The sequence below is a fragment of the Harpia harpyja genome, chromosome 16, assembly GCF_026419915.1.
Source record: "Harpia harpyja isolate bHarHar1 chromosome 16, bHarHar1 primary haplotype, whole genome shotgun sequence".
NCBI classification, from domain to species: Eukaryota; Metazoa; Chordata; class Aves; order Accipitriformes; family Accipitridae; genus Harpia; species Harpia harpyja.
In genome coordinates, this window is record NC_068955.1 from 21,362,880 (window position 1) to 21,375,262 (window position 12,383).

At 37.6% G+C, this 12,383-nt stretch overlaps 1 protein-coding gene across 7 annotated transcripts in view; it reads right to left on the bottom strand.

Moving 5' to 3' along the window:
- The window catches only part of SBF2 (SET binding factor 2), a 288,893-nt gene that overhangs the window by 148,033 nt on the left and 128,477 nt on the right, over nucleotides 1–12,383 (bottom strand). For all 7 annotated transcript variants that reach the window (XM_052810411.1, XM_052810407.1, XM_052810406.1 and 4 more), the window contains exons 4-6: nucleotides 9,244–9,357; nucleotides 7,483–7,593; nucleotides 5,002–5,107 (exon numbers count right to left, since the gene is read on the bottom strand). In XM_052810411.1, the coding sequence (XP_052666371.1) occupies nucleotides 5,002–5,107; nucleotides 7,483–7,593; nucleotides 9,244–9,357 (331 nt within the window). The remainder of the gene's footprint in view (nucleotides 1–5,001; nucleotides 5,108–7,482; nucleotides 7,594–9,243; nucleotides 9,358–12,383) is intronic.

The window sequence follows — 12,383 nt, forward strand, 5'->3', positions numbered from 1 at the left end:
TTTGCTCCTCAGGTCCACAATATAATTTTGTGTCTTAGGTTCTTTGGAAAGAACTGCCCGCTGGGGAGATGGAGGTGTATGTCTCAGATACAAAATGACTGAATATGGCAGCGCTGAATAACCATACTGCCAGCAGAATGGAGAAGGCAAGTTGGGTTGGAGTTTGGAGAAATTAGAAGAGCTTAAGGCAGAAACACAGGAATGTATTGTTAACAAAGTGCAAGAGAAGAGAAATAAAACCAAAATCTCCTCTGAGCCTTAAGAAGGCTACTGTGTTTTGAAGCTTTTGTAGACACATATCATCTTACTAACAGACAATGAGAAATAGAAGAGTATTGAAAGTCTTCTAGCTACCACAGATAATTTTTGAAAGTAACTTCATGATTACTATTTTCCAGCTAATCGTTGTGATGAAATCATTTTTAGGTGTAGTGATCCAGCTACAGGCCTGGCTTTTAACAGATTATTCCCATATTTTAATTTTTTTTAAATAAAAAAAGAAAGTATGATTTAAAATGTCAAACACTGCTGTTCCTTATTATTAAGCTTAAAACCTTTGGGGATGTTTTTCCCAACTGTAGTTTAACGCCTAAGTAAAAATAAGATCTATTTCCAGATATGCTGCAAACTTGGTAATACAGGGAGGGTCATCCACTGACACAGTATTATCCTGCCAAGCAGAAAAAGGATGATGAGACTATTGCACAATATTTCTCAAAATAAATGTTGAAATTACTTTCGTATCTATTCATAGTGGTAAATTTTGTCTTGCTGCCCATCTTCTTCAAAGAAAGAGTTATTTTTAAAAAGGTGATTTATACAGTCCACAAATATTTTTCTAGCTACTCTTGAATTTTCTATTAATAATTTAAATAGGATTAAGTGACTTGTACCAGAAGAAAAATAACTGAACATGTCATTACTTGACAAACAGCCTAGTTAATATTCGTGTCCTAAACACAAGCATTTGATGGGATAACGGCTCTCATTAAAGTAACTATCAAACACCACACTGGACAACAGAAGTAGAATGCTTTTGCCCAGGTTGGTGGAGATAAATATGCATTAAGCTCCTGTTCAAATGGAATGAGAAAAATAGAGAAAGTGTGAATATTGTTACAAAAAGCACAAAAAACTTCTAAGCTTGACTATGATCTCCAGAGGAAAGGATTAAGCCTTATCTTAGAAAAATAAAGTTTTTCAAAGGGATGAGCTAATAGGTTCTACCACATCCTTCTGGAGTCACTGTCTTTAACTCTTTATAAGACTACATGAAAAGTGAGAATAAATGAGAATTTATTTAAAACAGTCTGTTCATATTTCCAGGTCCTCTTTTTATATTCAATAATCACTGCAAACAGACATATGTAGCTGTATTAACAACTCTTTCTTAGTAAATCCAAACAGAAATTGAGCATTAACAAACCTTGGCCTTAAGAAGACAACAACAGTCCACCACCTGCATGTGAAAGAAACTATGTGCTATTTTGTAAAGTGATGTACACTATGAAAACACAAACATTTTTTAATTTGTGTCCTTAAAGATACAAGGCAATTCTACCATTGTGCTCTATCCCCAGATACTTAGACACAAAAACTTTGAAAGGGACATCAGCTGGGAACCAAGGCATATTGTGGGGGGCGGGGGGAATGTGAGAAAAAAGAAAAAAACCACAGTGGTCAGAAATAGAGAAATAGAGGATGGGAAAAGTAAGTCTCTTTTGCAAAGGGTTCAATTAGCTGCTCTAAAAAAAAAAATAAAAAAGAAATCTACCTGCCAACTTATTTGCCTATTGCTTAACTAATTTCAGGCCCGTTCCTTCCCAAGCAACTACTACTGTCCTCATCATACCAAGGAACAGGAGAAAGACAGGAACACGACCTACACAAGACCATTAGACAAGCTCTTCCTAATAGTTTTGATGGTCTTGTAAAGAGAAAATTATGCCACAACAGAAAAGAAGAGGTATTGAGACAATTCTTTTTTTTCTGCAAACTTGTACAATCTCTTCAGGGAAACAGGATGTAAGCCTATAGCTTCTCTTTGTGAAGATTTGCCAAGTTTTATAATCACATACTTTCTTCAGTCTCTCCTTCTGGCCCACTGAAGTGTCACTAACCAGCACTGTGAGCAATGAGCAAGTTTTCCTTCCGTATCTCCCTTTCTCTCCCCCTCCTTCTGCTGATCTTCATATCCTTCTATGCACCACAACTGGAAAGGGCACCTGTAAGCATGGGCTTACTGACTCTTACTTGTACTTCTTACAAGCCACCAAAAAGCAAGAAAGACTGAACCTCCAAACAGTTACTGGAACTCAGGGGAAGAAAAGAAGACAAAAGAGCAGCAAAACCATAGAAACCAGACTGTTTACAGCAAGAAGGCTAATGGAGAACAGGAAAAGAAAGATGAGACGGTAGACAATATTAACTTAATAATATTAACTTAAATCCTATGTGTGTGAAAGCAATTTTAAATTCTCATATGCAAGTTTTATAATTCAGTTTTATACACAATGAGTGGAATTAAAAAAAGCTCACTCTGCAAACATGCTCTTACTAAGAATTGAAGAGGAAAAGATGGTCCTCAGTTTCCTCTTCCATATTTACATTCCCACTCTGTCTTTACAGAATTTCCCTCTGTAAGTCTAATGCATACAATGACTTTTCAGATTATTTGCCTTTGTTGTCTTTCTCAGACTGATCCTGTGACAAAACACTTCAATCCCTATTTGCCATACAAAAGCCAAGACGTGGTAGTTAACATATCTAAGCAGTAGCTAAAAGCCTTGCTTTCTTTGACATTTTCAGAACTGTGAATTTATAGCAACCTTCACTAAAATTGCCCAAAATAAATTGCCTCAACTTAGGTATCACACACTGTACTTACAGAACAAACATACCATACCACATGGTATATCATACCGTATTTATGGTACATCACACCATATTTTGTGTTTTCAGAAAAGGGGAAAAGTTGTTGGGCCTATCCATATTTAAAACACTGCCTGCAATCTGATCAGAGTAATGTTAATGAATCTTGACATAATAAGCCAAGCAAAACCTCAGGGACTGTGGTGACGATAAGTACCATCTACACCATGTTAGCCACGTTTTTTAATTTAAACAGCTATCAGCAAAATAATAATAATCCTTTTAGAATAATATTCTTTTTGTAAGGATACATTAAATCTTATCAGTAGCAGATGGCATTGTGCTCATCAGATCTGATACTGCTTCCTGTGACATAAGCTCCTACTCCTCTTCACTATTCTTTTTCCAGTTCTCATCCATTCTTATTGTCCATTTATGAGAACAACAGATGACAACACATATTCTGAGGTCATTTGATTACTTGAGACTAAACATGAGGTTCACAGGTTCAGAAAAGATTATTAATTGCACCCTTATCCATGCCTGCTACAAGTCTGTGCTTCAAAGTCACTTCACAAATCAACAGAAAGCAGACTAACAGAGTGTTAAAATTTAATGAGACACATGAGATTAGTATTAAGGTACACAGGTGTTATGGGTTTGTGTGGCACAGGTTTTTTTTGGTAGCAGAGGAGGGGTTGCAGGGCTGGCTCCTGTGAGAAGCTGCTAGAAGCTTCCCTGGCTCCAAGTCAGACCCGCCTCTGGCCCAGGCCGACCCAATCGGTGACAGTGGTAGAGCCTCTGGGAGAACAGATTTAAGAAGGGGAATCTCCACAGTGAGTAGTGGGATTGGAATGTGAGAAGAACCCCTCTGCAGACACCGAGGTCAGTGAAGAAGGAGGGGGAGGAGGGGCACCTGAGGAGGTGGATGCCCTGGCAGCCCGTGGTGACATGGCAGGCTGCCCCCCTGAAGCCCATGGAGTGGAACACAGGCCCCCAAAGACGGCCGTGACTCCATGGGAAAGCCCGCACTGGAGCAGCCTGTGACTGAAGATCGGCCCGCGGATAGGACCCACGCCAGGGAAGTTCAGGAAGAACTGCAGCCCGCGGAAAGGACTCACGCTGGAGGAGTTCGTGAAGGGCTGTCTCCTGTGGGAGGGACCCCACAGTGGAGTAGGGGACGAGTGAGGAGTCCTCCCCCTGAGGAGGAAGGAGCAGCAGAGACAAGGTGGGATGAGCGGACCCCAACTCCCATCCCCTGCTCCCCTGCGCCACTGTGGGGAGGAGGGAGAGAGAACCGGGAGTGGGGTTGAGCCGGGAAGGAGGGAGGGGTGGGGGGAAGGTGTTCTAAGGTTTGGGTTTACTTCCTAATACCCTTGTTTTGATTTGATTTGTAGTAAACTAAATTGGTTTTGTTTCTTCCCCAAGCTGAGCCTGTCTGTTGCCCACGACCATAAGTGGTGAGTGATCACTCCCAGTCCTTATCTCGACCCACGAGCCTGCCTTTATTTTTCTCCTCATCCCACCATGGCCGGGGTGGGGTGGGGAGTGAGCGAGCGGCTGTGTGGTGCTTTGTTACGGGCTGGGCTGAAACCACGACACCAGGTAACAGTGACACGATGTTGTAATTGTAACGAACAAGTAAGCATTTCGTAAGGATTTTGCTAGATCATCTTCTTGAAAGATAGGGAATAATAGATAACAACAGAATAATATGAATTCCACATAGTTACCAATATCAGTACATGGTATCTTTTCTACTAACCTTTTCAGTTACACTAGTTTTATTATTGACCTCCTAGGTTTTGTTTGGAGTTTGTACACCATCCAAGGGGTGGGCAATCTTTTTACATGACTGTTTTTGTAAGAGGCCAGGCTCACTTCTGCACACAGTACACTTAGAGATACTAGGTAATATAGGAGATAACTTACCACAGGCAGGATGTACAAAAAGGTTGTATGAATGGCTGATTAGGGGATAAAAGCACTATTAGTCATGCTTTCATTCAAAAGAAATTAATATTTACTGTGTAGTTTTCTTGGCACATGATTTGAACTGAATGAGAACAGAAAATACCTCATTCTGTAATTTAAAAAAAAAATTTTCTTTCAAAGCAGACCTAGACATACCCAGTTGCTGAAAGAGAAGAGCCACACTGGTGCCTGTAACAGGAAGGCTATCATGTAGAGGAGTCTGTATTAGTTGTCGGTCTCCAGCTCCCAAAGAAAACAGTTTCTGTAGAAAGAATTTTTTTTCAATTCAGTATACATTTAATTTATATAGAATAAACAAGCTGTTGTCATACAGAGAAGTGATTCATCCTGCAAAAATTATTTATTTTGTATACAGAAGTTTAAAGTCAGTAAGAATAATTGAATTGACCAATAGCGATCTGAAATATAATTTGAGGACAACGGTATGTCTCCTTGAATGGATAGCATGATAGTGCCTTCCTTGCCTTTCCACTGAATTAGTTAATTATTGCTTTGAAGGCATTCAATATTACATTTTTAATAATACATTTAAAAACCTTTCAGAAAAAAAAAGTTTAAAACCCATTCAAATCAGAAAAATAGATATTATTTTCTAACTGAATTTCTTTGATATCTACTGTCTGCATGCATGTTTTAAGTATGAACATACTTGCGATACATGGGTATTGAAGAGGACCCTTCTGCTACTCCTATGTTCCTGCTCTGCATATTAAAGTAGAATTAAAACTTCAGTTACCTTTCCAGCACAAGAACATCCCTTCCCTGAGAGGCAGGAAATGAGAGTGAAAGAAATGCACTTGTGTATCACATCCCAAAACCCATTGTAACTGCAAAATATTCTTGCTTTCCTCCGAGTAAATCCACATGACATTCAAGCAGCAGGTGATTTCAACCAGTTACCTCTAACCACTAACTACCATGGGGCAGGGGGACATTTCTGTATAAGCAGTAAATGTGGTACAACTCCACTCTGCATAGCAACAAAGCTGTTGAATATATGAAGGTAGCAAGCTCTAGTTGCTGCATAGCAGACATTTGAAACCAATATGCTCCACAGTAAAACCAAGCAAGTCCCTGAGCTGTAGCGAAGATGCTCTTGCCCAGCACTTTAGCGGCAGACCTGGATGCAGGTCAATAACTAATTTCACAGTTGATTACTTCAACAGTGGACACATGAATAACCTGGGAGGCCCCTCAAGGAATTCTGGAGATAAACATCAGATGAGTGTTCCCATTCTAAGAGATATAACTCCGATTTAGACCTGGAAGCATGAAGCTTAAGAAAGAAAAGAGAAAAACTTAATTTCTGATTAAAAATGATAGTCTGACCCTAGCAAATTTAAGTTCGAACAGAAAGAACATTTTATTTGAAGAGAGAAAGCAGAAAGGAGAATAGCCAGAGGAGCATGACTTTTCCTCTCTCTTCTAGCAGAGGAAATTGCCACTAGGGAAAGCCATATTTATGGATGGGGTGGGGGTGGGGGGAAAGAAAAGGAAAAAAAAAAAAGAAGAAAGAAGAGAAGCCAGAAGTTCAAGTGGATCACCAAAACCTGTAATATGCGGTTCAAATACCACAGGAAAAGAGGCTTTCTGATGAGGAGATACCATATAATTACTCCCCTTCAAAACCAAAAGGCTTGGGATGCAAAAACACAGAGACATGGTTGCCTGGAGAGCAATAAGGTAGATCTAGACGAAGCTGAGAGGACATTTTGCCACTTATGGCACTAAGAGAAATTCCAAGGCAGCCAGGGCTATGGGAAAAACAGAAAAGAATTAGCAATTTGTAGGATTTCAAGAAGATTGATGATCCATAGGTTGGGTGGGAAGTGTGAGAAAATGTGTATGAAATTGACTTTAAAATAGTGCCATTTGCATACTTAGTTTCTGGGTATGTTTCATGATAAAGACTACAGTTTCCCAGTAGTGTCACAGCATAAAGTGAAGGCCAAGCAAGTAAGACCCAACTGGCTTGTCAAAAACCCACAAATGTATAGGAATAATTTATTGAAAGTAAATCAACAAACAAACCTGACTTTCTGCTCACAGAAAGCATAGGGAAAAAGCAGAAGTGTATTGGCTGGAAAACTTTTTCCTTATTTTTGAATGCATGGGTTACCTGGAATATTTAATTACCTCTGAAAAAAACATGTTTAAGTTACATTTTTAGCATTTGGTTTTTTAATTTTATGAAAATACAAATTTAAAAGAGTTACCAAAGAAAAAACCAGTGGAATCCTGAACTGCATCAAGGAAAAGGCATGGGTAAATGAACTAAAGTGAAGGACATGTTAAATAATGGTAAAGAAAAAAAGCCTTTTAAAAAAAAAAATTGTAGCAAGCAGAAATAATCCTGAACACACATTATTATTAAAAACTAAACTTATACAAACTGCTTGATTTGTTACTGTGCCTTGTAAAGAGCCAACTCAGTGACAAAATTAACCCTTTGACCTTATCCTGGAATGGAATTTTTGCTGTCTTTAGAAGACAGGCCACAGGGAAAGCACTCAGCTGAACTATGATCTTTTTTTCTTCAAAAATATTTCAAGAATTTATTTTTTGTTTTCTTCATAAATTAAATTAACTGGAAAAATACCCTTTTTTTCCATTTACCTGAGACCCTCCAGAAGCAGGGACAAGGCATGAACACAGATTTGCAATGAGAGTCTCCAGTGACACATTCAGGCTGTCCACATACACGGTATAGATCAGGCCAAGGCAAGCCTAGAAAGGTAGACAAAATATATTAGACTGCTATACAGGGAAGGCAGATGTCAAATTACTTAGAGATCTACATATATAATTTTTTAAAAATAAGTGTGTCTTAATAGTTATTAATGTAGTGAAGTACTTTTCATCTGAAGACAAAGTAATTTGCTACAGAAGCAATCATTCATTTAAAAAAATTAGCTTGGCTATTTAGAAGGGATGTATGTGCTGGCAGGTGCAGATATATTCTTTTTAAAAGAAATGCAATGTTTGTGCTTTGTTCATTATACAAAAAGCGCTTTACTACAAGTTACTTCTAAAAATTATAAAATCAACATAGCTTCATCTGTGCTTTGAATTCTACGGACCTAAACCTGACTGGTTTCCAGAGTAGAACACTGATGAATCAATGAGCTTTTGAGGCTCATTTTAAGACTAGCATCAAGGATCAACAATTCCATACGTTATTTAACTTATATTCTTTAATTGATTATTTCAATATAAATATATTTTAAAATTAACATTATATTAACACCTCAGCATTTCAATTTTTTTTAATGGATCCAGTTTTGATTGAGAAATCGCAGATTTAGCTTTATCATTTTTACTAATAATGTAAGATGATTCAACATTACATTCTAAGAAGCCTTTGCAAAAAAGAAAATAAATAACTTTATTCCATAGCATCCTTTTGGTGCCTTTTAACTGCTGTAATTTTGATAAATCAGCAAATATTTTAGGAATTCTCTTCTTAGAAATAATTCCAACAGTAACTTTTCATATAACACATAGTTAAGCTGTGAAACTCCTTGCCACGGGTTGTTGTAAAATCTGTGTTAAGAAACTGGACAGATTATATGAAAAAACCCACACAACTGACACCTCTGGTTCAGGATGTCATTTAACTATAATTCACACTGAATTAGGAAAGTATTTAGTGGAATCATTTCTACAGCCTGCCCCATTCTTACACACTTTGCTTTGCATTTGCTACAGGCCACTATCAGAGACAAAATACTGGGCTATGTGGACTTTTAATCTCACTCAATACAGTCATTCTTAATGTCTAATAACAACTTAACTGTTGAATGATTTCCTCCTTTGATCTGTAAACTGAACTATATTTGCTTCTGTTAATATTTATTAGCTTAATAAAAATTTAAGCTTTTCATTTATCTCAGATCAGTCATATTTCATCAGCTGAAAGTAATCCAAGATCCTAAATCTCTGTCATGCATCTTAATTTGATCTGGAAGAGGCTCTGAGATTTTGCCTTACATATGGAGGAAAACTAGGATTTCACTATTAATTTACCATTATATATTCAATCAAATATTGTTAATGTCTTGTTTTTACCTAAGCAAGTCTGGTTTTGTCCTAATAATTCCCTTCATTATACAGTAAACTGAGCCCAGGAAAATCTCCATTTCATCTTCTATGTAGCTTTAAAACTGCTTGGAGGGTAAAAAAGGCTGCTTTAACCTATAGGGGCTATTTACTGTCATAGACATTGAATTTTTTCTAGTTCAATCTAAGCCTACTTTTGCTTTTAAATTCCCAAATCAATCCTGAGATGTTTAAAAACAAAAGTACTGTCACTGCTACTCATTAAAAACAGATTTGTCTGCTGACATACATTATAAATGGCAACTGCAAGTTCTTTACCCTGAAAATTTCTGGATAATCTAGTCTGGACACCAACACCAGACTTTTAGGAGCAAATACTTCTGCAGGCGGAATTAAACCAGACTCCTCTTCACCTTCAATTTCTTTTGTTCCCTTGAAAACAGAAACATTTCAATTAATAGGCAGAAAGAAACCTCAAACTAAAATGTTAGCATTTTTACAAAAAGTTAACATTACTCAGAGCTTTAGAAAAGAAAATTAATGCATTATTTGGAACTGGTAATGAAGTCAACTAACAGGAGCACATTCCAATGGTTGCCTGAACTCCCTAAAAGCTTCTAGATGTAGTTCAACTTGTTAAAACTCACCTGGGAAGTAATGCACCAATGTACCTAAAATAAAGTTCTCCGAGACAACAGTTTAACAGGACAAAGTTTCACATTAAATGCTCCCCACTTCACATTTTAGATAGTGAAGTGGATTACAGAACAGGATTCTTTCACATCAAAGTGTTAGATTATTTACAATCAACCATACTCCAAATACAGAAATAATATATTTCACAAAAGAATGTTTAGTTGTCCTACTCATATTTGTATAATTCAATTTCTTACAGAATTTCTACTAACGTTACAGCTAAAGTTATCTATAAAGGCCTCTCCAGCCTGACCCAGTGAATTTGGAATCTAAAGGAATTTCTTCACAAGAAAACTAGTCCAGATTTCTCAAAAAAATCCCTCCAACTTATGAACCACTAAGTTTCTGATTAAAAAAAAAAGCACAATGTAGATAAACCTGCAGTTGTTCACAATATTGTGCAAGTTGCTACAACCTCCTTGCCAGTGCTTACTATTCAATCACAAATATTTTATTATTATTCATGGCTAAAACTAAAGATGTCACTAAATACTTTCATTTCTAAAATTCCACACGTTCTTTGACAAATTCCTTAACTGACTAAGGTTTCAAATCACAGAATGTCCGTGCTTTCCAATTTTTCCATGTAATTCTCTCCACCCTCACACCACCCACGAAATTTCTAAGTATTTTATTTGTTCCTCTGACCGAGCATTCTTCTAAGCAAAAATCACTATATTATCTTAATTAGGAATATGAGAAAAATTACTTCCATTTCCACATGACAGCATGAAATATCTGCCTTCTATTTCTGTAATATTACTAGTCATCTTTTCAGTTTATTTAAAAAAAAAAAAAATCCAACATCACTTTTCTATTAAATGGAAGAAACCTGATAGAAATGCTCTTACATGCCAGGAATGCTGCTAGTTCATGAGCTTTATTTCACAACCTCAATTCAAAATGTATGGTTTCTTTAAGCAAACGCATGTATCCAAACAAAAGCAGTTAAAGCAATGATAGTAGAAGTACTTAAAAAGCTGACTTAATAAATGCTTTTAATTATGAAAAATGTTTAGTTACAACAAGCTGCATGTAAGAGTTTTATTGATAGAGGTACACAATCAAAAAAGTTTGGAGATCACCACCACCCTACAGCATAATTGTTCTTCTAGTTGGAAACTAAACAGGTTCCTTCAAAAGCACTTGTTTTAACTAACCTAAATGATTAACCTAAATTCTACCGATACAAAATACATAACAACAGTCCTATCCTGTCCAGTTCTGTCTCCACAGTCATGTGTGCCTTGGTCAGAGCCAAATGGTAGCAGCTGAAGACATCAGCTATCAGGCACCAATCATCATCATCTGTGAGCCACTTAATCGTTTTTGCCTCCACACCAAGACCTGTGTTTTATTATATAAATGCTCTCCTCAGTTCTATCACCAAACTGAAAAGGTTACTCTGAAAAGGTCCAGTAGCTGGGTATCAGCTAGAGCTGCAGTGACAGCTGTACGGTGATAAAGAGCTAATTTCTAACCTGACCCCAGGTGAAGTTATCTAAGTTAGAGCCCTTGCCCATTGCCCTTCCACCCATAAAGTCAGAGCTGGCCTTTCAGGCTGGTGTCCTGAACACAGGCATGTGTCTCTTGGAAGCTGCTCAACCACACTCAAGTTCTGTGTCAACCTACGCTAAAGCGCTTCTCACCGCCCCCCCCCCAAGAATGAGATACGTAGGTACATGTATGTGCACATGCACCTTGGTGCTCTATTTTCATTACTATATAGACAGAAAAGGGCATGTAATTTTTTATATGTATACCAGAGGAGACACAAACACTATAAAATATTTTGTTACTTTTTTATACACAAACTACATGAGATTCTGGGATTCCTGTAAAACTGCTACTGTGATTCTTCAGGACATAAAAGTTAAGTGGTATTAACACATGTTATACCATCCCTTGTCTAAGCAAGGTATCAAAAAAAAAAAAACAAACCCAAAACACATATGAGCATCACTATCCTGAGTCAGAAAAAAGGTTCATCTATAGCTTAGTACCCTATCTTAGTACTGAGTGTCCCCTGAACAGAGGGCAAGCTTAGTGTTGCCATTCCTCCAGTGCATTCTCCCTGTCTCCAGCAATCTGCAGCTCAGGAACTTCCTGACCTGGAGACAGCCTCCTGTCTAAAAAACTATTCAGCATTTGTCATGGTTTAAGCCCAGCCAGCAACTAAGCACTACGCAGCCACTCACTTACTCCCCGCCTCCCAGTGGGATGGGGAGGAGAATCGGAAAAAATGGTAAAACTCATGGGTTGAGATAAGAACAAGTTAATAACTAAAGTAAAATAAAATGTAACACTAACAATAATAATTAAATATATAATTAAAAGGAATATAATAGAAGAATTGTTAAAAAAAAAAAGAAAAAAACCACGTGATGCACAATGCAATTGCTCACCACCTGCTGACCAATGCCCAAGCAGTGATCTGCCCCTCCCGGCCAACTCCCGCCAGTTTACATACTGAGCGTGACGTTCTACGGTATGGGATATCCCTTTGGCTAGTTCGGGTCAGCTGTCCCGGCTATGCTCCCTCCCAGCTTCTTGTACACCTGCTTGCTGGCAGAGCATGGGAAACTGAAAAATCCTTAACTTAGGAGAAGCGCTACTTAGCAACAACTAAAACATCAGTGTGTTATCAACATTATTCGCACACTATAAATCTAAAACACACTGCACTGTAAGAAGAAAATTAACTCTAGCCCAGCCGAAACTAGGACAGCATTCAAGTAAAAATGGTTTAAAAAGAGAGTACT